Genomic DNA, 27,252 nt, shown 5'->3' on the forward strand with positions numbered 1-27,252 from the left:
AGAAGCAGTGTTGGATGCAGTAGGTTTGGGGAGGTCCCTGTGCAGGCAGCTGAGGGTTTAGGTAAGTAGGGCAGAGACAGTATAGCAGCCGAATGATTCTCAGAGCTCCTCTGCCAACACTCCCTCCGCTCTTCATACTAATGAGATCACACCATCCTCTGTCTACTGCAGCCTCAGAGCGAAAAAGTGATGAAGCCTGCATCAGAAACCTTGATTTCGTCTGCGTGCCTGCCCTGTTTTGCCCCCATCATGCCTAGATTTAGAAGTGAGGTTTGCGCTTGCATTTTTAGTCTTGGTACCTAACAAATCCTTCGGTTTTGCTTTGATACACTGATCATTTTTTTCCTTTAAGAAGCTAATGATTGCATAACATGAATTGGATCTCGTGAATGAAGAATAAACCATATTGTTTAGAAATAGACGCCTCATTAGTTTGTGAACAAACTATTATATCAATTATAATGACGCATACGCATACACTGACAAAAGGACATTATCGTCCTTTTAAATTTCAAGCTTAGCAGCTGACAAAACTGAGGGAACATAATATATATGTGTATCATTGCCAATAATTTAGAAAAAAAAAACTTTTGGTTTCTATCTATATCCAAACTCTCTCTGTAAAAAACATTAATATGTCAACAAAAATAAAACCTTTTTGAATGTAGCTTTATCCAGTGTTCATAGGTCTGTTCTGGAAATGTATGCAAATTAGTGTGTATTTAAATTGAAAATTACATTTGCATATTCACATATATAGCATTTCAGGAAACGTGGTTTGTCTTGTCTTAATGCACTGATTAATCAGCAAGGGGAAGTACAGTATGGTAATATTTATTATTATTTTATATATATATATATATATATATATATATATATATATATATATATAAATATATATAAATATAAATATATATATATTTTTATTTTTATTTATTTTTTTACTCTAGTCACCTGCAGTATTTTAAACATAATTTCTCAAGATCTGTATACATTTTATAAAAAAGGAAGCTAAGACTCTTTTTTCTAGTCACGACCAACATTTTTCAAAAAATAAGGTGACTAAATAATTCAATAACTATTTCATAACACAGAAAAGGCATGTACTCGCTGTTTTCCACCTACTGTTATAATGATTTAACCTGCAAAAAGTCACCAAATGAATACGTTAACAAATCTTTTTGGAGATCAGAGCTTTTGCAGCTCAAGGCTACAGTACACCATAAAGATTTTAGCTGCTACTACATCATTTTATCAATATTAGATGTCCTTAAGGCTTAGATGCTTTGCTCAAAACAACCTGGCTGAAGACCTGAGTGCCAACAGACGGTGTATTTCAAATGCCCTACTTCTGGGTGGTTCTGAGTCTTTGTGACATTAAAATGAACGGGATTGCTAACAGATACTCTATCTTAAAGTGAATGAGAGACTGCTGAGTGAGGGAATCAATCCGCAATGGTTCACCGACCTAGCATGCTAGCTCCATCTGCTGGCTACGTCCTCCCACATTTGCAGTATATATGAATGAAAAAAATGGATGGATAGACAGAAACCTGAAGAAAATGATTACATATTATGCTGTCCAATAAATGATGTCTGTGACATCAGATTAATTGACTGATTACATTTTAAAAATACAGAATGCATTAATGTTAAAAGCAATTCAGATAGCAGAAAATTGAGGCAGGTTTTCAGGTCACAACTTTGCAAGTTTATAGAAGCCAGCAGTGTAGATTTAACCAGCTATTAGAGGCATAAATGGCTCTTTAAATGGAATGTCCTTCAGCGGGATGCAGCAGAGACTGTACATCACTTTGTCGCTCAGGTTGTGTTTACAGCGATAATGCATTTATACTCATCTGAAAGGACTCACCCCTCATCACATCTCTAATGGAGCGCTGGACAGCAGCAACTCACGCTGCATTAAAAAATATTCACCAGCCGTGAGAGGTTCTGCCATTGTTCTACACAACAATAGTTAGGGTATGAAAGGTGTTGTCCCACAGAAAAAAGTATATATATTTTTAATGACATTTATTTGGTGCATTAATTCGGTCTCCCCATAGAAAAAGGAGGGTTTAGAGTTAAAAAACGAATTGAGCTTTTGACTTTAATTTCATTTTGTTTCTCTCATCTTTTTACTCATAGATTTATAAAATACTAAGAATCAAAGTCTTTAGATAGGAACATCGACATCAAATTATTATCAAATTTGAAAGAATCCATCCAAAATGAGAGAAATGTTAAATTATAAATATATTCCTTTCAGTAATGTATATAGATAATTTTTTATATAGATTTAAGTGCTATGTATAGTATATTTATGCTAATTACTGTATTGCATAAGCTGCAATATACCAAATATGGGCTGTCATCTTAATGAAAAATGTTAATTTATTTATTTTTATCGAAATTAATAATTTTATTCAGCAACAATGCATTACATTGAAAAGTATCAGGAATTAAATTTATAATATTGCAAAGGATTTATATAGCAGGAATAAAATTACATTTGAAAATCTAATAATATAGAAAATGCTCATTTTGAAATGTAATAATAATAAATAAAAAAATACCATATACCATAGTTCATGTCCAAATATGAGTGGTAGGTTGTTTTGGATGGATTGATCCACCTTTAAAATTAAATATTAATGTTGATTGGACAAATTAAGAGTCCAGATAAAGGATTTGACATTCACACATTGAAGGCTCAGTGTGTTTAAAACGCCCAGGAAGCTCCTCTCTCTCTCTCTCTCTCTCTCTCTCTCTGTCAGTCTGAGCAGGCCTGCCACAATGTAGCACTGCAAATGAGCTCTGGATTAATGTCATCATGTGCCAACTCCAAATGCCACCAGCACGTCGCCACGCTCAGTCTCCAGGGCCCTGCTCATGTGTGCCACGTGCATGTGGGAATGTGTGTGTGCCCATCTTAAGTGAGGTGTATGTGTTAAGCTATCATCGTACTGCACTGCTCCACTTTTTCTTAAACTGTCTGTCACTGTCACAGCACTTCACCCATCATTCAGCACTAAGGTTGTCAGGTTTGTCACCAATGCTGATACCACAGCAAAAACTAATATTCAACTGAAAACTCTCCTTCATTCATCAAATGAATTTCAATGTTAATATCAATATTAACAAATTAAATTAAAACGATGGCATTCCTCAAATAATTAAACAGCTTTATTTCCCAGTAATTATTTAAATACGGTATACAGTAATAATAAAAAAGTAATGTAGTGAATTAAGATTGTATTGTATTATCTGCTACATTATAGCAATGCATCGTGGAGTATGCATACTAATACAGATTGGAGCAGACATTGTGCAGGATGTGAATTGAGTAGGCAATTGTACACGATACTGCAGAAATTCTAGTGTCATTGTAGGAAGCTTCTGGCTTTTGCATTTCATGCAAGTTCGCAATTAACTTGGAAAAATGCATTGATAAAAAATTACAGCATTTGATGGTAAAACTGTGATTATAAAAATTACCAAATGACGAGAAGTGGTGAATATAAAAATTACCCTCAATGATAACTAAATAACAATAAGTATAGGGTGCGACAGGTCTAGGAGCACCGGGGTAAAAGGCACATTTGACTTTATTTTCACTAGATGTGCAAATAAAACATCCTAAGCACGTAAAGGTGACTTTACCGAGTTTTAAGTGCTGTTATCAGGTCCCTGATGCATTTACCAACCAAGGAAAGGGAAAAAGATTAACCCAGTAACTTTGTTTGGTCCCTTGGTGACGTGGCAAAGGGATCTCATTATAATATTACCACCCCTAAATCACCCGATAAACCATCATTTTGATTTCACCAGCGACAACGGTGTACCAGCTCTTAATGCCATTGTTAAAGTTTGAGCAAAACATGCTAAGTGTTCTGTCTTTGGCTGCACAGACGAGAACAGAGCTCTATTTAGAGTCCCAGGCTCAGAGGAGACAAACAGAGCAGTGGGATTATTGATTTATTTACTGTATATTGCTGCCGCCACACAGATCTTAAACCTTCACAGACATAACTGACTGTTTTTAACATAAACTTGTGTGTTTTTAATGTAAACTTATGTGTGAATAAGAATTTAGTTTAGTACCCACATGCTGTGACAACCGCTTTCTGTCCATGTGCTTCAGATGTGTGGGCTCAGAGCTTAAACTAATGTATTTGAAAATGCAAAATTTCAGCCCGAGAAATATGATAATCAGACCCAAAACAGATGATAGAGCTGTAATGATTTGGCTCTATTCTGGAAAAGGGGTGGGGAACAGCAGCTCATTTGCATTTAAAGAGACAGGGATGAAAAATCATGAAAAAACGTGTTTCTGCTTCCACTCAAAATAGGCTTTTCAAAATAATATTATAAATGATCTGTGTGGTATTTTGAGCTGAAACTTTTCAGACACATTATGGGGACACCGGAGACTTATTTTACATAATGTCAAAAGGGGCATAATATGTCACATTTAAAGGGGTCATTAACTGCCTTTTTTATTACGTATTTTGTACTGTTCTCTGAGGTCCACTTATAATGTAATCAAGATTGTAACATAAATAAAAGTAAGTTATATTTTCTGTCCTGTTTTAACCCTCAATCAGAGCGGTCTGAATTTTTTTTTTTTTTTTTTTTTTTTGACTCTTAAGATTTCAAATACAATTTACAAGAGGGTCAAGATAAGCAGCACATTTAGTTACACATAAAACAAAATAAATTTGTTTACATACACAAATCACTCAAAACATTTACAATCAGGTGACTCTACAAATAGATCCTTTAAAATGCATTTAAGATCATTTTATAATCATCTTTTAAGCATAACTTATGTTGTAGTTGATTCCAATCAAATGGAGCAGCATAACTAAAAGCCCCTTGTCCCATATTAGTACCGACTTTAGGGACGCTTAAAAGATAATAGTCATCTAAGCAAAGCCCTTAATTCTTGCAAATTAAACCTAAACCAAAAGTAAACCTAAAATAATTTTATATATAAATAAGTACCAATTCTTAAGTCTACGGGATGCCAACGCTGGTGAAATGTCTTTCTAGCCATTCTAAACACTGTATGTCTATCCCTCATAGCCTTGTTTTCATCCACATTAAAATTCTACATGGCGTCTAACCTGACTGTGGTTTACTATTTGTCAAATCTAATGCTGATTGGAGATCATCACAATGTCCTCAGATAACTCCTACAAAAGCTTATTTCACTTCAGAAAAGCTTTTTTCTTTGCATGTCAATCAGGCCTGCGTGAAATGTCCCAGGGAGGAGACAGGAGGCTGCAGTCGTACCCCTCTGTGTTCAGTCATCCTCCACGAACGTCTGCTTTAACTCTGTCTCAGGAGGGCTTCATTATGTGAACAGGCATTAGCAAATGCCCGCTGAGAGGTTTGCTCTCTGCACATCTAATAAGCACCTACAGGCGAACCAAAGTGGTGGAGGATCAAGGCTGAGGAAGGAAATGTGCTTTTTAAGAGTTTACGCGAGTGACGCTACATAAATATTTCATTGGGATGGCGGTGTGACATGATGTACAGCTGTGTGAAGGCAAGGCGCTGTGCTTAAGGCAAAGACAGTGATTCATTGCACTCATAATTGCCTGAGCTGTTGTTGTAGATGGAGTCGAGGACTTGCCTGCGCTCTTCTCTCTGCTGACAGCGACGAATTGCAGCTACAGGTCCATTGCGTGTTTGGACAACAGTTTTAATATGCGATGTGGGAGAGAAGGTGTTTATGTTTGTTTTAACTTGTTTCGCTGTGTTTTTGTCATTCTCTCTCTGAATAAAATTAATACAAATTTGTTCCATTAGGCTCCTGATGGGAAAGAGGGTATGTCATGTGCTGGCTCAACGGTAAATAATAGCTTCTGGAAAACTTGCCAGAGATTTTCCTCAGTTTTTCTATAGAAGCACAATTAATGCATTACGGTCCATTCATTTAGTCTTTTAACAGTGTTAGGATATTATGTTGTACATTAAGGAAACTGTCAAAGCCAATGGTTTTGGATTGATGTCTTTCTTCCTCTTGTTTGACTGTGCACATTTATGTTAGCTAGTGAGAAAAAAGGAGGTTTTGGTGTTAAAAACAACACAAATGCTTGTTCACATGGTTATTTATCCAATTGAATGCCTGCTGTGCTGATACAAATGCATAATGGGCCATTAACAGAGCCCTGTTGCACACCGTCTACAAAAGAGTTCTACATCATCCCATCAGAATATTTTATTGTTTTCCTCTCAGTAATGTTCAATATAAAGCTGAAATTTATGTGCTAATGTCACTGAACATATTCATAAAAATAATGTTTTCAAACATTGAAGTCTTCCATTGGTCAAGAAGCAAATAGTCCTGCCCCAAATTTACAATATTGGTTAAGCCAGTATTGCCTGTGTCAGGAATTTCCCAAAAGCATTGTTAGTCAACTATGGAATGCAGGTTTCATTCTTAGCAACATATTTAAGCAATTCTGGTCTTCCCTTGAAAAATTTTTTTTAATTAACACTCACAAACAAAATCACAAATTATGTGTAATTACTAACCACAAACTATGCTTCTAACTTCTATGTAAACTTAAAACTTTGAAATTAAAAGATAACAGAAGCAGTAGCATTTACAAATAACAGTGTATCTAAAAGTATGAGACAACAACAAACAATAAAAATACCATTAAGAGCCGTGGTTGCACAGGTTCTGTGTGATCTTCTTCACTAATATCCCCCCGTCTTAATCGGGCTCAAATTGATAAGCAATATAGACGACGCCATTGTTTATAATACAACCAGAGCACATGCCGCTGAGGTGAGGGGTTAGACATTTAGACGCACACAAGAGGTGGTTTAGCCAATCACAACACACTGGACTAGCTAACCAATCAGAGCCCATTACATATTTCTGAGGGGGGGGGGGGGGCTCATAAAAGCAGGAAGTTATCAACACGTTTATAGAAGAAGGGACAGAGTGGTTTTGAATAATGGTAAATTATGTGAAAAAAATAATGTAAAAAGAAAAAAAAATAGATTTTTTAAAACATGATTCCTTAGATTGAACCCCATAAAAACAATCCACAAACAAGTTAACCATTAAACAAACACTCAATTATCCCTATATTCTGGCATTAATTTGATCTTGAACTGATAAATTATCTATCCATCCATCCATCCATCCATCCGTCTGTCTGTCTGTCTGTCTGTTTGTACACACAGTGCATACAGCACAAACAGTACATACATAGAATCAAGAATCAAGTAGAATCAAGAGGCACCCACATAGCAAACGGACTTAGCCCACATGTGGCCTGAAGGTGGCACTGCTGGCCTCCTGTCGGCAATGGCATGTACCCTTTAAGCCAGAGCTGGGCCATGTGTGGCAATGACGGCACGGCGGGGATCCAGCAAACAACTTGAGGGCCGATTGTTGATGGGAGGAGTCTGGCCCAGATCAGTCCAGTGATATGTGGCCCAAATCAGGCTAAGATCTGGCAGCATATTATGTGACCCATGATAAACAAGATAAATACAATATTGCATGATAATGGTTAAATGGACACATACATTTTGATGAAGTGTAGTATTTTTAAAATGTAGTCTTTGAAATGGCAAGTCGAAACAGAATGAAACATATCATTTAAAAATTAAGCAAATCACTCAAGTGCTTTAAACTGCACTTAATTATAATTTTGTATATTGTTATTCTTGGTACAAATAAGCTTAGAATCCTTATGAAAAGAAAGAGTAAGAGAGAGAGTATTTAACCATTATCATGTAATATTTATTTGGTTTACTATTGGACACATACTGATCTATAATAGAGTGTGGGGGCACATCATTTTTATTAGTATTCTATCAAGCACAAGCATTAAATAAAATGATTATGAAAGTATTTTATTTTTATTTAAATCCTATATCCATTTATACTTGGTGTGAGGAACAGATCCAAATTCAAACCACATTCATTCGCGATATGCATCTCCTTCCTCTGTAGCTATAGTAACTATTTAAAAATGTGCCGTTAAGAAGTTGGTTTCGTCCAGGGGGCAAGGAACTCGACCGGAAGTTGAAGTCGGGTGGGGGCTGCCATCTTTTAGCAGAACTCCACTTGCGTTAGCATTCCCATTGACTCCCATTCATTTTGGCGTCACTTTGACAGCGAATAACTTTACATCTGAGGTGTTTAAAGACTCCGTTTGTCCATTATTTATTTCTAAAGATACACGACAATGTATAAAGGGCTCCATTACCTTCTATGTTACATTATGGCCCCGTATAAACAGTTTTTGTAAAAAATAGGCTAACGATTGCGTCATAACCACTCGTCTCTCTGTCGCATAACCGTACAGACAGGAGGAGAAGCTCGCAGGCAATTAACTTAATATGGCATACTGGCGTTACATTTTAAAATACTATACAAAATAATTAATCAGAATACTTACTCCTGCTCACTCACAACAAAGAACTCCCCGCTCGAGCTCGCCGTCTCTGCAAGATTAACGATGACAGTTTGCACGCACAGCTACTAGAAGATTTACATCTGGCAGACAGGTTGCTGATGTCGTCAAGCCTCGTTTGAGTCTAAAACGCTAAAAATGGGCTTCACTTGTCTCAATTGAGTTCCAATGGGGTCGCTGTGTCCATTTCTTTTACTGTCTATGGTTTCGTCAGAGATTGCGACTTAGGTTTCCGGTGATTCGTGTTTTGAATAAGAAATGCGCGCCTTGAGGGAGTGGATCGGGATAGTATTTTTAGCATTTAACAAATTATATTATGCACTGCTTCTCACACTACTATTATTTTCTGCCAGAGTGGACTGCAACTGCAATGCATCTTCATTTGGACTACTGTGGTACTGCTTTTTGTCACATCTGCAATAAATTATTAGGATTAAGTTACATGTGTCTATCTGTTACGTTTCTCTTATAGACTGTATACTTTATACGCTCACTCTTTATTGGTTGATTTGTTCTTTAAAAAAATAATTAGAAAAACCAATGCAATATGTTACGATGTGTGGATTTTAAGTCTGACTTTCTATTCAGTTTAATGTACTTTATTGGCATAGTTTGTTGTCTACATTAAGGCATGTCACAAAATGAATAATTGCGATCATAGTAATATACAAGGTTATAATATGAAATATTAAAATTCCCAGACAGCAATATAGTGTTGGCCCAGATCCGGCCCACATCTGGCCCGCTTGAAATTCATTCGGACCGGATCTGGGGTTGGGTCGGGGCTATATAAGGCTCAGATGTGGCTCAGATTTGTGGATTCTGGATTCTGGAAGGCTGAGAATTGGCACCACTAATAAAACCTGTTATGGCCCATGTATGGCCCGAGTCCTTAATACACTTCTGGTCCGTCATTCTTTGCGGTACTTGGGCTGAGGGAAAAGTCATTGTGTTGCCCTGGTATATGCCAGAAGACATTTGCTATGTGGGCAGTTGTTGACATATAGTCTAGTACAGTAAGAGTATAGATATTAAAAAAGCATTGTGGATAGCATTGGGCAATTTGTTTCTTTTTTTTCCGACCTATTATTACTGATAGACAATGGTATTGGCTACTTGATGTTGGTGTGTTTGCTAAATATAAAACATAAAACAAACGTTTGACTGTGAGTGACAGAAAAAAATGATGAAGAGGAAGAAGGCTGCAGCGTTGCCAAGATACATAGGTGGGAGAGCTTAAGCGATGACTGTTACCGCAGTACTGATGATGTAATCAATTGCAATGGACACCCAGACTGAAACACTAACAGCTCTCCTTCTGTACTTTTCTCTCTGCACAGACTGTCTACAAACACTGGCTTTGTGCCCAGTTCTTCCACACCACACAGATGCACTGCAGCAACAGGATCCCCTGCAGGAAGTACTGCCTGGAGGTCCAGAAGAGGTGTCCCTTCATATTGCCTGACAATGATGAGCTCATCTATGGAGGAAGCCCCAGTTTTATATGCACAGGTGGGCACTTTGACCTTTAGCCAAGCAAACTAATCACCAGTGGTTCCTCTTCTTGAGAGGACTGAATCATTAGCTGTGACCGAAACCAATGGCAACTGCTCCACTGCCTAGCCAGTTAATAAATTAAACAGATTTTTTTTTTTTTTTTATGTTATGAATTATTTATAAAAGGTTTTACTTTACTTTATAGATCATTTTCAAAACCAAGTCCAAGTTTTTTTTTTTTTTTTTTTTTTTTATGCATATAGTATATTTTATATTTTTATATACTGCAAACCAGTGTTGTTTAATATCACTGATATATCATTATAATTTTTGTTAATTTAAGTTTTAGTTGTTTGAATACTTCAACTTAAACTAAACAAAAAGGAGAAATGTTGCCTTGGCTTTTTTTTTTTTTTTTTTTATGGTTTATTTATCCATTAAGTCATTCATTAAATTCTATTATATTAAATACTAACAATATATATATTTTATATAAACTAAGATTATTTTTCAGTAACAACTGAGTAATAAATTTAAGGGGGAAGACAATATTACTAAAAAAGATAATATTACATTTTTAAACTTCTACAGAGTTGTGGGATGTGATAGACAGAGAATGATGTAACAAAATGAAGGCATCACAGTAGACAGGATGTTATGTAAACATTGGATTTGGACCATTTATTTCCAGAGCAGGCAGCATTTTCTGTTATTATTGATGATTTGTTTCTTTTTTTTTTTCACACTTGGTCTCTGTTGCCTCCTTATGGCTGAAAGAGGAAGTACAATCCCTCCCCTCTTCTTTCTGCTTTTGAACTTTCATTGGATGAATGAGCATGATCATATCCTATTTGCACAAAATTTGAGTTGACTCATTGAATTAATAAATACTTTATAGTTAAATTATCTTCCATTTGAATAATTATGCCAATCATGAATATGAATACAAAGAGCATGAAATAGGCTTTCTCTGATCTGCATGTTAAGAATAGGGCTGGTGTACTCAAATGCCCTGAACAGTGTTTGTCAGGATATGCTCCTCTCCTAATCTCAGAGGGTGCATGCTGAGTGGTGCATGTGAATGAGTGCTTTGGCCTCCCAATGGCCTGCAGGCTTGTGCTATAATGAGACAGACTGATGATAAATGGGGAATTGAGAGCATAAGAGCACAGACCGGCTGAGTGGTCACACAGTAATTACCTGCCCTTTAATTGCTTTAAGTATCCCCACTTAACACAGACTGGTCTCGCAGCACTAAACTTTACATGACCATATGCCTCCATCATCATCACGACATGACCATAAACACCTGTCATCAATGATTTATGTGTGGTAAGGTCAAGTGGAAAAGTAACTTATATATTTGACCATATCCGTCCATCCATCTTTATCTTTTACCAAAAATACTGAACTACTAATTGAAGGGATGGTTCACCACTTGTCATTATTAACTCATCCTCAAGTCTTTTCAAACCTGTATGAGTTTCTTTATCTTTTGAACATAAAAAAATGAATTCGATTGGAAGTCAATGGAAGCTGAAGATGTTTGGTTACAAACATTCAGAATCTTGCTTTATGTTACACAGAAGGATGAAAGTCAAATGGGTTTTGAACGACATGATGGCTGAATTTTAAATTTGAGTTCCCTTAATATCAGTCGACAAAGTTAGCACTAACATGCAGAATCATGAGAGAGTAATCAAAAAACATAAGCAATAATATCATAGAGGGGACCCCTGCATGATTGTGTCAAGATCAATAAGTCTCTTAAAATATCAGATAATTTGACCTTTCTATGACAAAACAAGTTATGTTCAGGCTGTAAAATGTCATGTGGTGCAACTAACGTGATATTATATTTAAGAGAAGCCCCGCAGACCCTCACGACTGTGTCTCATAAAATATCAGACAACTTGACCTTTTTTATGACAAGATAAGGTTAGATCAGAATATAAAACGCCATGTCGTGAGACCTCTCAAACGCTTAATAATATGTGTACATTCATAATTCATGAAAACACTTTTTAACTTGAAAATTTGATTATTATTTTTTTTTTGCAAAAACACACACTAATATGTGAACACCCAAAATTAGTAATTCATGATTTGAGAAAATGTGTAAAAAGAAAAAGAAAGAAAGAACAGGAACAAAATGTATTGTTCAAAAAATATGTGTGTGTATATATATATATATATATATATATATATATATATATATATATATATATATATATATATATATATATATATATATATAAAATAGCGATTTGTGAAAAATACATTTAAGAATAATTAAAAAAATATATTTCTTAACTCAATCGTTAATATGTTTACACTCACAATTAAGAATTCATGACTTCTGAAAATCATTTATTATATATTATTATAAAAAATATATTTTTTAAGATGTGTCCACTCACAATTGATAATTCAAGATTGTAATTTTTTCCTAAAAATAATCATTAAGATGTGAACTCACAATTACTACAACACAGCAATTCATGATATGGAATTTTTTTTAAAATAAAATGCTAAAATAGATTTAAACCCTCGATGGTCACACCACTTCACATTATTCATCAATCAAATTAACAAATAAAGAAATAATCCAAACCATAAACAAAGCAACATGAACAAAAATACATTTTTCAAGTATTCGATTTTGAAACGTTTTTTTTTTTTTTTTACTAAATGGTCAACATATGTTAACCTTGTGTCTTTTGCCGGCCCAGGGCTCCAAGAGGACAATCCCTCAGACGCAGAGACAGAGTGCTGCGATGTCCGATGGGACAGCAAGGCAGACAACAGCTCCAAAGGCACTCTCAAAAGAACTCACCCGTCGTGTCAGCACGGGACATCCCTGACCTCGTCAGCAGCCTCTAGACTGTGCAACAGCAGACTCAAACTCTGCCTGCTGGTCCTCGTCCTCCTTCATACTGTTGCCACTCTCACAGCATCCCACAATCCCACCGGGTTCAACCTCACCTCCAGCTCCTCCAACGAGGAATGACGGATTAGCCACTCGGTTACAGTGACGTGACGGAGCGTGGGTAACTTGCTGGGACCTCTGGTACAGAGACTGTGGACATGCAATCAAATCCAACCAAGCAAACCGACAAAGCTAAACAAACACTGGACGAATCCAATCAAGCAACAAGAACAAGGGACAACACCGTAGCCTTTGTTGAAAGAGGCTTCTAGGGGGCGGAGCTCTCTCGCACCATGTTTTTTACACTGTGTCTATGGTTTGGATTTCTGTTGCACTAGATGACTACAGGATCTAATTCCGTTTCGTTTTTGTTTCATTTGAGTCTTTGTGCAGGAAGGATTGGAAGAGACGGATGAGTTAAATGTACAGTATCCAAGTGAATATTCAAGACTGAGCGCGTGTCTATGTGAGCGAATGGACGGGTGCGTGTGCATGTGTGCCTGTGCTTGCATCCGTGTGTCCACTTAGATGTTCTTCTCGTTTCTCTTCGTAATCACAAACTCTCTGAATGCTGCTCTGTTCATTACGAGGGTTTCTATTGCAGTTTATCCACTTTCAAATCTGCCTAGACAAATACCAAGACACCCAACTCAGATTCTCCCGTTAAGATCCTGTAACCTCTTTAAAGTAGCCTGATATTTCTGTTGTTGGTATGAGGTCAGGTCAGTACCTTTGGGGTCTGGCTACATTCATGTCGCTTATTTGCTTAAGCGCTCGACTGAAAGGTCTAGGTATCCAGACTTCTGTTTGTTCCCTCAATCTGCAAAAAGATGTCCACAAAACAGTTTTTAACACTATTAGTGTTTTATATATTATGGTATTATAAGGTATTATATTCTCTACCCTATATTCTGTAATTGCATGTTAGAGCCAGAGTCTCGCTAAAGTTTTAAAGAAATAAACCCAAACGATCTGAAAACAAGAGGACCTTGTACTCCGAGTACCATCCAAAGTGCTATTTGGCAGCATGAACCCAGCCAATCAGAGCTCTCGAGACAAATTACCCCAAACGCAGAGAGGATCCATCATTCTTTATTATAGTAAAGGGCTTACCCATCATCCACACGCATTCAAACACTCCTGCATGTAGAGATTCACATGGCATGAATAACTCAGTGAATAATGTTCATTTGTTGCAAACCTTGAGATAGTCATGCCAACAGGAAGCTGAGGAGCTCAATCTCGAGGCTCCGGATAGAAGAACGGAGGCCCGTCTCAGGTGGCTGGGCTGAGGAATCTGGTTCTTTGTGTGGAGGAGAGGCTAAGTTAAGGGCTGATATATTACTTTGTTTTGTTTTTTTTCTTTCTTCTTTTCTACAGGTATGCTCTAATGAGGATGTGTCACTGTGACACAAACACAAAACGAAGCCTTGAGTTTATCGAAGTTCTCTAGACAGCCTCAGTGTGAACCTGTTGAAATAGCAGGCCTCACCCCTGTGTTTCCATCTCATTGGATGACTAACAGTCGTTAATGTTAGATACACATTCATATGTCATATATCAGTCACAGCTAGCTTTAAGGCTAAGTATGCTAACTAAAATGAAACACAAAGTGTTTTGCAGCCATATTTCAATTGTTTAAAGCAGGCTGACATAATGCATGCCATAGGAATAAAATGGTGCAATCTCATTTCATACCATTTTATTCCCTCCCTGTACATTTCTGTAGATTGTCTGCCATTGATGTGTAGTCACATTTGTACGGTGACATTCTGTGTAGTCAGTTAGCCCAATCTGGAATTCCGCATGAAGGGAAACTTTTTTTTTTTTTTTTCATGCAAAATTTGCATCTGAATCAGGTTTGGTCAAATTTGAGTGTAAATCTGTAGTGAATTTTGCATCGTGTTCAGATTACTTAAACTTTGAATGTTCAAACTAATTGCGAATTTCACATCGGATTCAACTTTGAACATGCAAATTCATCGCATGTACCAACATTAAGCTGCTTGGTTTGGAAATGTTTTGCTAATGTTACCACGCCTTTAGTCTACACTTAAAAAAGCTGATTTTCTCTTATGTATTACCATCACATGCAGTACCATTAAACACTGAATACTGACTCTGAGGCAAATTTAATAACTTGGATTTTAAGAGAACAAATCAATCCTTTTGCCCTTTTGCTGTTTAAACTACCATTAGCGGTGACTTTTTTATGCGTCAGAAGCACAAAGTGATTTTTTTTTCTGAAATAGACTGCTAATGCAGTTCAGTTCAGCTGATAAAAAAAAGCATTTAACATGAACGTTCAAATGCTGGGAGAGAAGCTCCTTTTATTCCACTGTTTTTAAATTTCAGGATTTTCCACTAAATGTACTCAAACCACTAATTATTGGCTGTTTGTGGAATTGGGCAAGCTGAGTTTTATCAAACATATCTGATTATAATGACTTTTAATATCCTTACCCATACAGTTCTGACTCTAGGCCCATCTTTTCATTCTTCCTATCTCCTATTAATACATTACTCTGTTTCATATCAAACCAGAAATACCATAATTAGTAATATATGTACACAGTGCTATGCCACGCTTATGATGACAGCTTGACCAGGAAATCCTGACCATAATGACAAGGCACAACTGACCTATTTGATATGTGTAAGGGCAGTCCGGCTTGCTCTGCTGAGAACTTCGCTAATGAATAATTAGAGAAAAGCACTGATAGATACAGTATACCCTCTCGAGAGCTTATTAGTTAGTTTATAACCCTGGACATTCAGCTCGGACCACCTGCTCTGGAACAGAAATGATTCCCTCGGTTCATCTCCAAACAAAACTAATTCTGCCTCTCCAGCTGGGCCTGACGGTGAAGGAAGAGATAGTCAGAGAGAGGTGGGCTAATGACAGTGGCGTAGCACTATTATTCATTTGCTTTGAAGTTCTGGATGTTTGTTATAGCAAGACAAGCATGCACACACACCTTAATACACACACATACATGCTTGTTCACTCTGGAGTCCTTTGTATATACAGTATACTTGGCCGATGCTCTACAAGTCAGGAAGGATTCGAGTTCCGTCAGTTGCGACACTTATGTCAATATAATAATTTGGTTTGCCTCGTAAATATTTGGTCTAATGCAACATGTTGAATCGGTCACCAAACGTATTTCAGACAACACCATTCACAGCAAAGTGTTGACTAAAACATATTCTTAAACAGAGAGCGGCGTCGTTGTTGCTCAGATTTGTCAGGTTTCGAACATGTTTCTCTGTGTTTGTTGGGATTCAATCACCATACAGTTTGTCTGAGTGACCAACGAGATTGAATGTAACAGATGCCTGCTAATATCACTAAACACCACCAAACCTACTATAAGATGTATTTTATGCTTGCACATGTTTTATGGTCATTTCCAAATTGTGTAAGTAGTATTCCACACTGCGTAATCACTTAGCAAGCAGAAATACTTTCTATTCTGAATCCTGTGGACCTATGCAGCCCTCGACCTCAGTTGTTTTTCTGTTGTAAATACGTTAGGAGAATGCTAAACAATGTGTGTCTCTGTTTGATTTGGAGGTTTCCTTGTGTTCTGAGTTGGTGTCCTTTTTTAAATCCTCTTTTGTAAGTGTCAGAGATCATTGGGTGGTTTGTGCTGAGATGGATACTGAGAGCGGAGTGGTTTCATCACATGAACTGTCCTCTTGGTCACAACCTCGGCGCCTGCAGGCTGTGATGCTGTGTGTGATGGTATGTGCAGAGCAATGACTTTAAGAAAAAAGATAAAGGTTTAAAGGCATATAGAGATAATATTATGACTATGACTATACTGAAAAAAAAAATTATATACTACCGGTATATTGTAATATTATAGATGATTTAGTTCAGTAACCTATTTAATTTTTTTACAAGCAACTTTGATGAAATAATTTATAAAACAATCTCACAAGTTACGATCTTTTCGAAGGTATGATTATACTGCTAAAATGATTAAAGTTGTGTTCTGATGAAATAACAAATATCGTCTGTTCATTTGTGTCTGGATGTTCCTTTATTTGGGGTGTGTTGTCAATCAGATAAATTGTCTTTTAAGGTCAAAAGAGGTTACAAACCATTGTTTTGTGTGAGATTTTGGTTTTGGGCATCATACGTAGCTGTATGTAAAATAATAACTATTTAAAACAACTGTATTTTAACATAATATAATGGAAGAATTTATATATAACACATCACTGAGTTCAAAATATAAAAAATTTTACACCACATACACATTTTTCTTCCGCAAAATAAGAATGAATATATATATATTTTATTATTATGTTTTAGTTTAATGACAAAAAGAAGAATTAAACATTTACAATTTAGTCTACAATCTGTAAAAAGATTAAATTAAGATAAGACATACAACAGTGTTTTCAGAATCGTTAATACATGTGAAAATTGGCTGAGAATTGAGCAAATAGTGACTCAGAGGAAAATATGAATCATGTGTTCATGGCAGTTTTCTTGTGTAGAAGAGATAATACAATAATTCTTCAGTGAGGTACAGTATGCATGTTTATCTGTCTGAAGTGACCTATTAGTTAAACAGGTTTACAGGTTAAACCTGATCAACCGGACTGACGCACCTGAGCGTTAACAGAAGTAACAAAGAGGAGTCATGATGAAGGGACAAAAGTAAAGCCAACAGTTCTACAAGCTGAAACAGAAGTGGACCTCACAGGTTACACCTTTTTGAATGTAGATTTGCCCTAAAATTATTAATACAAATATCCAAGACTGGGCAGTTTTGAAAAGACACAATAAATGATTTTCTTCAATGCAGTAGCAATTAAGTGAATCAGTGTCTTGGTTTATCTTTAAATGAACTGAGCATTCATGAAAAGCTTATGTTAAACTTTCCCGCTATATCAGAGTTCACGGACTTGTGTTATTTGTGTATTCAAATTATCACTTTGACTACTATTTCATTGTGATTGTGCATGAGGAAAAATAAACATGCAAATTTTGAAAGATCAAATGAAAAATCATTGAATGCAAATGCATTAAAAAAATATATATATTCTGTATATTTTATAGGCTATCTATTATTATAGTTTAAAATAAAAATAAAAATTAAAGTGAGTAACCAGCTGAAATACATATAAGGAAATGAATTTTATTTTCCTTTTTGAACATGCATAAATATAATAGATCTTTTATATTTATGGGGTGGGGAGGGCAATAGCACAGTAACAGATTTCAGGTAAGATTCCAGTTACTTTGATGTCACAGATGATAGACACTGCACTGAAGATTCTCTATGACACATACTGCTTTTCCACTGTGGCTGGTGCCAGAACCCAATCAGGAACCAGGCTGTGTGTTTCACTCAAAAAAATAAAAAATAATAATAATACTAATAATAACTCATAATAATTCCTAGGCCAGTGCCCAGATCCTGGTTCCAAACCACCATAAAACCTTGCTGGTCTTGATCAAGGGAACATCAGCTAGAAGAACTTCTAATTCATGCCGCAGTTTAAAATCCACCATTTTTAAAAGCCATTGGAGTTTATATAAATTAACAACATTAGAAACTACAATTAAACGTGAGTTCAGCAGAAGAGACCACCGCTTTACATCTGCAAGAGATAACAAGCGATTCTGGTCATATGTTGGTGACATGGAGGTTTCTCCATAGACAAAGCTATGATTCCCAAAACAGGGCCCTCAGATGACCTTTGTTTGCCATATTACAAGAGGAGGTTAAAATGGAAGAAAATGAAAAAAAATAATAATAATTAGTTTGAGTTTTATTATTACAGTGAAATGTACAAAAAAGCATTAGAAAAAAAAAAAAAAAAACCTAAACACATTTAAATTGTTGTTTATTTTTTAATTTAATATTTTTAAGATAATATGTGACTCTGGACTTCCTATAAGTCATAAGTAGCATGGGTATATCGGTTGTAATAGCCAACAGTACATTGTATGGGTAAAAATTATTGATTTTTTTTTTTCAATGCCAAAAATCATTAGCATGCTAAGTAAAGATATTATTAAATATATTTTCTAAATTTCCTACCGTAAATACAGTATATCAAAACTTAATTTTTGATTAGTAATATGCATGGCAAAGGAGTTTTTTTTTATTTTATTTTATTTTATTTATTTTTTTTTTGTACAACTTGAAATGCTATTTTCTGAATATTAATATATTGTATTATTGCATTCTCATTCCAGATTTTCAAATAGGTTGTATCTCAGCCACATATTGTCACATCATAAAAAAAACATACATCAATGTAAAGCTTAATTATTCAGTTTTCAGGTAATCTCTATTTCAAAAAAATGTATCCTTATGACTGGTTTTGTGATCTAGGGTCACACATTGTTGTGTGTAACACATTTTAAATCATCACCTCAGTTCTCGCTTAAATTACATATTTATTGATTTTTATTTTTGTTCCCAAAAATAACAGAACATCTAATATCATCATGCTTTTTGCTTTTTAATAAGTAAACACAACATACTAACAAGCATTCACAGACGAGAGTCACCTACTGAAAGCCTACTGAAAGGCTCTTCATAAATACTTTTCATAAATGTATTTTTCATAAATACGGGGGCAAGTTGCAAGATTTTAATTTTCACGAGTTGTCGCATGTGTTTTAAATTTATAAATGTATACGATTTGTAAATAGCAAGGTTATTGGATACACATTTGTAACAATTATGAGAATAAACATTTATAAGCACGGACGTCGAACTTGTAGCAACATGTCATGACGTGTTGACTGTTAGCAGAAGGTTCCGCTGTTTCCGCCCGGAACTTCCTTGGAGCGACACCAGTGTACAGCAGCAGTCTGGCTAGATTTGCTGCTAGCCACAGTGGATCAGCTGATATTTCAGGGGCTGTTCGTATAGATGACCGCTTCACCTGCTCGTCAACTCAGCTCTCTGAAGATGCACCGCTGAATAATGCGATAGATGTGAGTAGTTTTGTATCAGACTGTGAGCAGATGTGTTGTAGACATAGCTAGCAGCAGTGTTAGCTGTGCAGTACATGCACTCCAGAGGGAAAGAGCCGCTGTCAACATCAATCTGTCATCAGTGCGTTTGTGATTCGTGTCAGCTGGGTTTGGACTTCAGGGTATTTTCTCTCTCCCTATGTCAACAGCTGAATGAAAAAAAAAAATGTGCGGGGTTTAGTGCGGATCTGTTCATAATTTGATATTGGGGTCAGATCGTGGTAACGTTACTTCGTCTGTTTTATTGCACTCCATGGTAAAAGTAATGGTAATCTGGAGAAAAAAAGCTCAATGTGTGAACTCTAAATGTTTCTGTCTGCAGTATACAGTAGGTGAATGAGTGAATACGGATCCTCATCTGCATTCCAGTGTAATTGATTGGTCAAGACTGGACTTGGTCCTTAAAACACCCAGAGGGCTTCAGACAGCACTGTGTTGTGTCATCGCATAATACCTTAAATAATTTATGTCTGTGTGTTTAGATGACTCACAGTGTATATGTGCACCTATGCTCTGCTTCTGAAAAAAAAAAAAAAAACCTGTTGTGCAATGATGGAGGGTAATACCATGGTATTTCAGTAAAGGTCATTGTAGGGCTAGGTGGTATGACAAATGTCCTATATCACAATTGATTTTATGTCAAGGCAACTGTGTAAATTACAATATTGCAAAAAATATATATTTTTTGGATAATCCAGTGAATTAAATTTTTATCTAATTTTATAATTTTCTCTTTCTGTTTGGAAATTTCCATGAAGAAAATAAGGAAAATTTAAAGAGAGAGAAAAATTATTAAGATTAATGTTATAAAACAAATAATAATATATATATATTTTTTTTTCTGATTGGATGTGCCTGAATGGATGTGCCATAATTACAAGAAGTTGTTGTAAAATAGTCAACTTATCCATGTTTTCTTTCTAAGAACTATATAATTATATTATAGTTGATATACTATAATTGAAAGCATGTACAAACAAGAAACTTTTTTTTTTCAATGCAAAAAATATATATATAAATTTTTAAACATTACAATTCCCCGTATCTGGACTAAGTTACAGATGTTCTCTCATGTCATTTCCCAGTATGTTAAAAAACGGTATGTTTGTTTCCACTGAGTGGTACAGGTGAGTACAGTACAGTACGGTACAATTCAGAACCGAAAAACCTGATCCAACTTGCGTTTCCACTGCCAACGTTACCTTTACTAAATAGGCGTGGTGTATGCCGGAAAGTAGTGATCAATGATAAAGCACGACAATAAGCACAACTCTGCCTCGTTTTGTTAAATGTCAGTTTTAATGAACAATAATAGCCATTATTAAAGTATAAATAGAAAGTATAAGAGGCTTATATAACAGTAAAACGAAAAAGGTCAACAATTCAGTCAAACGAATGCTACATAGTTAAAAAAAAATTGTGCTCCGCTAAAATGATATGATCAAGAACAGGAATAGATTCACAAGATCATGAATGCCTGTTAAATATACCCAAAACAAATTGTATCTCATGTTTAATCACTACAGAGACATCAGAGCTAACAGCAAATGTTGGAAGGACTAGCTGAGCTAAGGCTGCTCCTGGCCGATACATGAGCACTGAGTGCTCTGTGATCGCCTTGAGCTCTGAAATCAGCATGGCAAATTTTAGAAATATTTAGAAAATGATGCAGGTTTTTGGGTAAAGACATTTTACAAGTCCACAATAACAGAAAATAACACATATTGAGAAACGGCTATTATAAAATGATACCAGTACTTGTACCAGGCAAAAGTGACAATTCTAATCAACCAACCAATGTTCTGCAGTGAGTTAAGCTCCACCCTTTTGGTACCCTTTTCTATGCTCGGTACCCCAACGGAAGGGTAACAAAAAAGTGATATGGTACGTTTCCCTATTTTGGTACCATTCACAACTTCTGACAATTGACATAATTGTGTACCATGCCATACTGTACTGAACTGTACCACTCAGTGGAAATGAGCCATTAAGGCCCGGATATACTTCAAACGAAATCAAAGAATGAAGTGATATGATGGCATTTCGAATAAAATCAGGCCTAAACAAAGTTTGTTTTGAGTTTGTTTCGGCAGTTCGAAACAGCAGACCAATGCAAACTTTCTGGGGGAGTTCGTTTTGGTTGCTAAACATCTTTGAGCTTCCATTGGTCCATGGAACACAATCGGTGGGTGTGTCCTGAAACTCCACCTTCTTTGACACACAATTTTTTTTTCTACCGGTTCGTTTCTCATTCTGCAGAAGACCTACAGGAGACATCTCCTGAATACACTGGAGTGTTGAATAGCTGAGCTGGCACAATTAAATATATCCACACTTGTACAATCGCTTGCAGAGAGATTTCAGAGAAAGCATTTAATTCCTAGAGAGAAATTGCAACAAAGCTTGGTGTCGATGACCCAGAGTTATGCAAAAAGCGACACAGAGAAGCATCCGAGCCCATGAAAAGATTGAAAGGAAAGAGTAAAGATATTAAGTAGCAAGTACAAAATACATGCGTTTCAATATTACACCATGTTGCTGCTGTTGTTGTTCTTTCAATAAGCAAATCTAAAGGGTATACAACAAATGAAATGCCAAACAAATATACAATAATAAACCCGCATGAAGAATGATAAAGAAGTTTTTTTTTACTTGTATTGTTATCCTTACAGGCAATTGGGTAATGTTATCCAACAGCCAAATAGCTGTTTAAGTTACGTTTTAGTGGAGTTGCCTAAGTCATACTCAGTCTTGCTCAACTTTGGTGATGCCCACATTTCATTATCCAATCAATTCCCAATGGATAAATTCAATTCTACTCTACATTTCCTCTTGCTGAAGGAAGTGAAATACATTGTGATTGACTTCACAAATTCTTCCTCATTCTGAGGTCAAAATTGGCCTGTTATGACCATTGATTTGGCCCACCATTCCCAGTGTTGGGGTAGTTACCCAAAAAAAGTAATTAGTTACTAGTTTCTAGTAACTTCTGTAAATTGTAATGAGATTACTTTACTTTACTAGTTACTGCTTTTGAAAAGTAACTTCACTACTTATTACATTACTTTTTTTATTTTTTAGGGAATTTTTTCCAAATTCCGTTTTCCATTTTAATTTTTCTGGATTCCATTTTTTTTTTTCTGTTGAATTTCTTTCTCAACTCCTTTTTAATGGTTAAATTTAATTGTATTAATCAAAAAGCATGTCTTATTTATTTAAATCATAACACATACATTTTCACAACAATTTATTAAAATGTTTTTTTAAAATTACATGTTTAGGGCCCTATGAAATGTTTAATTTTTTCTTCATCATATGTTTGTTTTTGTTTTTGCATGTGTAAATCTATAAAAGCATAAAAATGACTTAAATTATTAAATTTTTCTTAAAATAGCCTTATGATTCCCCCCCCCCCCCCCCCCTCAGAAATTCTGTTGTGTATTTACATTTTTCTGGTTATCAAATGAAGGCATAAAACATTCATTTTGATTTTCTTTTAAATATTGAAATAAAGCAAACTGTATTTTTTTGTAAACAAAGGGGATTTACTATTAAAAATAAAATGGAAGGAATGTTAAGCAGGAGATGCTTTAAAGCGCGAGAAATAGAAGTTTCCCCAGTAACAGCTGTAAACAAAGCAGCGCTGGGTTCACAAACTGCTTTATCAGGCATGTAACATGCAAGTCTTCCTTTAGAAATACAGTGATATAAAAAACCTGTGTCTCGTTTTGATATTTAAACATATAAATGTAAGGAATTATTATTATTAAACGTGCAGTACGTGCTCATGTTTATTTAACAAAGCCTTTTGGAAAATCGTTTAGTTTTAAAATCATGGCGAGTCTCCAAAAATAAATAAATGTATGGGAAACACATCCCACATCACAACCACCTGAGCCCAACTTCAGTCTACTCATCACCTTAACTTTAACTGCATTTTTAGATGGCACCGCAGCCAGACCGATATACACAACACGGACCGGAAGTTAACTTAGGGCCAGGAGCATGCGCCAGATGAAACCGTCTATAAGATGACATTTCAGCACTTGACAAATGGAGAGCTACTCCTACGTAGCACTTGAAGCACAGCTGTATGATTGCTTTACGTAAAATGTTGGGAAACACACGTCAAACAATAACGAACGATCGTAAAATTACTCGTAGAAAACACTCTTAAGCACTATGATCAATCGTTATCGGGAAACCCGGCCCAGAACTTTACACACAGGCAAACACGGCATGTGTAACGCAGGAAAGCGCGTTCCTATAGTCTAGTAAAGTAGTGTAGTTACCAATATTATTAGTTTAATGCATTACTTTACATCGTTACCCAAAAAAAGTAATATAGTTACTGTATTCCGTTACTTTGTAATTCGTTACCCCCAACACTGACCATGCCATACTACAAGTAGCGGGACAATAGGAAGAAACCCATGCCATTGAAGCATATCTTAATTGTAATATAGTTTAAAAAATGCAAAAAAATATGTGCTATAGTTAAATATAATAATATCGCCCAGCCTTACAAACCTACCTTCTGTGTTTCCTCAGATTACGTCTGCAGTGAGTTTGGAGACTCTTGTCATCCCAGTTGTCATGGAGAAGCCATGGAGGTTATGGGGGGCATTGGAGGCGTGTTTGCTGACCATGTGCGCCTGGTCCTGGGCAGTCTGCCGTGTGTCCCTACTGGCCCTCATTCTGACCTTCCACTTGTATGGAGGCTTCATCTTGCTGGGACTCATCCTGGCCTCTGTGGCCGGCATCCTGTACAAGTTCCAGGACATTCTGCTCTACTTTCCCGACCAGCCTTCATCCTCGCGTCTTTACGTTCCAATGCCAACAGGAATCCCCCATGAGAACGTGTACATCCGCACCAAAGATGGTGTGCGGCTGAACCTCATTCTGCTCCGTTACACCGGCGAAAACCCCATCTCTGCTCCCACCATTTTATATTTCCACGGCAATGCGGGGAACATTGGCCATCGCGTCCCGAACGCGCTGCTGATGTTGGTCAATCTGAAGGCCAATGTGGTGCTGGTGGACTACAGAGGCTATGGAAAGAGCGAAGGAGAACCTAGTGAAGAGGGACTGTACCAGGACGCCGAGGCCACCTTGGATTATGTCATGACCCGGCCGGACATCGACAAGACCAAGGTGGTACTATTCGGCCGCTCATTGGGTGGCGCGGTGGCCATCCGTCTGGCATCATGTAACCCACATCGAGTGGCTGCCATCATGGTGGAGAACACTTTCCTGAGTATCCCACACATGGCGGCCACACTGTTCTCTTTCTTCCCCATGCGTTACCTACCGCTCTGGTGCTACAAGAACAAGTTTCTCTCCTATAGACACGTGGCACTGTGCCATATGCCATCTCTCTTCATTTCAGGCTTATCAGACCAACTCATCCCTCCGGTGATGATGAAACAGCTGTACGAACTGTCGCCGTCTCGGACTAAACGCCTCGGCATCTTTCCCGAGGGTACACACAATGACACCTGGCAGTGCCAGGGTTATTTTGCCACCCTAGAGCAGTTTATGAAGGAGCTTCTTAAAAGCCATGCCCGAGAAGAGACGGCCCAGGGGACGACCAACGTCACCATAATCTAGAACATTAACTACTATTGACTGCTTTAAATCTGGAGCCTCTCAGATAGAATGTACAATTTATTCTCTCTTGCTATTATTATTTCTCTTTTCCCAAACTTCAGAAGCTCTTTCTTTCCATTGCTCACACACCAATACCATCATTAGTTAGATTTTCATTTATTTAATAGAGAAGGCTGAATTTTTTAAGACTTCAGAATATTTTATATTAAGTATGAATGCATCTGCCTCAAGAATTCAATGCCCTCTCAGTCCTTTTCTTTATTTGCTGACAATGTTTGCCCTCAAAAGTATACTTAAATCCCTACTACCTGCAAATTCAATTGGAAATAGTTATTTGCCTAAACACAATGGTTAGAACTACTTTCTGAGCTTGAACAGTTAAATTTAGGCATCAGTTTTTGGTTTAAAATTCACAAGTAACATCATAATGTCTGGGATTAACATTAATTGAGATGGTCACATTTGTTCTACCACTTAGCCTATATTTCATACATAAAGTTGGTAACGGCAAGCTTGAAGTTGCTAATAAAATTTGACATTCTCACATTTAAAATTTTGTTTTACTCATGAATGACAAACTACTACTCCAAAAACTCCTAAGACTACTGAAATAAACAATTCTAACAAACTAAATAAGCTGAGAAGCTATATTCTTATTTATTTTGTTTATATTTAATATATATTCACACTTTTTTTTATTAAATGGAACAGAGGGCTCATTAAAATATTTTTGGCCTTTAAAATTCTAGTGAAAACGGGGGCAATTGATCCTAGTTCACTCATCTTTGTCTATGGCATTTCATGCATACAATCTTCTGTACCCGGCTGTAATGTGTTGGAGCTTTATCTTATCACACTGCCTTCTTTTTTTACGGAAGGTTTAAAATCCACTCAGGAAATCGGCTCATTGTGGTTTGGTCCCATTTTATGAATTTGCATATGGAGCTGTGTGTGAGAAGTATAGATTTCTATACTGATTTTCATGTGGGCTACAGTTCACTGTGAGCACTGTATGAAAATACCAACAAACGCAACAAGCCTAAAGTATGTTTACTCTATCTCAGGCTTAGTGATCTTCTGAAAGTTAGAGTGAAATCGCACATAGCAGCTGCTTGACAGTGTTCCAAGCACAGTCCATTTGCACAACTTGTAAATAAGGTCTTTCCTTTCTTTTAATAAGGTCAAGTGCTTAACATCAGATCTTTACCAATGACCCGTATTGTTTGGATCATGTTGAAAAACCTGCCCATTGGTGACTGTTGCACTGTGTCTCATCAATTTTCTTGCATTTTCCTTTAAAAAGCAGAAACATTCACAACAATGTAAGGATTTATTGACACAAAAATGAAAATTGCTACCATTTATGCCTTTCCAAACCTGTATGACTTTTTCCAGTTTTTCCAGTAGAACAAAAAGGAGGAATTTTGAAGAGTACATTAGTCACCCTTTTCCATGCAGTTGTAGGTAGAAGACTCAAAAGGACTCTTAAAAGTTGGTCATATGACTTGAAATCACACAATGATAGACAGCTGAGAAGTTTTGCTGTTTACTAAAAACTCTTTTCCAGTGAGTTGACTCTGTCAGAATTATGAGATCTTTGTTGCATTCAGACGGTTCTCTCATGAACTCATGATGATTCAGTGAAGAACAAATACAATGTCAGTATTTTCCTTATAGAAGCTATAATATTGTCTATGGGAGATTTGGAATGTAGACCGGAAGTCATCTTGAAAGATTCTGTCCTCATTCATTGT

At 36.3% G+C, this 27,252-nt stretch overlaps 2 protein-coding genes across 2 annotated transcripts in view; both read left to right on the forward strand.

The window, feature by feature from the left end:
- Nucleotides 1-16,844, forward strand: part of LOC113108915 (transmembrane protein FAM155A-like) — a 122,980-nt gene extending 106,136 nt beyond the window's left edge. Inside the window, exons 2-3 of the mRNA XM_026272335.1 lie at nt 9,791-9,962; nt 12,680-16,844. Coding sequence (XP_026128120.1) covers nt 9,791-9,962; nt 12,680-12,957 — 450 coding nt within the window. The 3' untranslated portion in view covers nt 12,958-16,844. The remainder of the gene's footprint in view (nt 1-9,790; nt 9,963-12,679) is intronic.
- Nucleotides 16,845-19,644: 2,800 nt separating this feature from the next.
- On the forward strand, nt 19,645-26,843 carry abhd13 (abhydrolase domain containing 13). Its single transcript, XM_026272337.1, has 2 exons — nt 19,645-19,849; nt 24,440-26,843. Exon 2 carries the CDS (start codon nt 24,485-24,487, stop codon nt 25,496-25,498), a length of 1,014 nt encoding a protein of 337 aa, XP_026128122.1. The 5' UTR covers nt 19,645-19,849; nt 24,440-24,484; the 3' UTR covers nt 25,499-26,843.
- Nucleotides 26,844-27,252: the final 409 nt, after the last annotated feature.

The sequence above is a fragment of the Carassius auratus genome, chromosome 9 (assembly GCF_003368295.1).
Source record: "Carassius auratus strain Wakin chromosome 9, ASM336829v1, whole genome shotgun sequence".
Lineage (NCBI taxonomy): Eukaryota > Metazoa > Chordata > Actinopteri > Cypriniformes > Cyprinidae > Carassius > Carassius auratus.

Coding starts and splice junctions, on each gene's coding strand:
- abhd13 (XM_026272337.1), top strand. CDS start 24,485: ATGGAGAAGCCATGGAGGTTATGGGGGGCATTGGAGGCGTGTTTGCTG.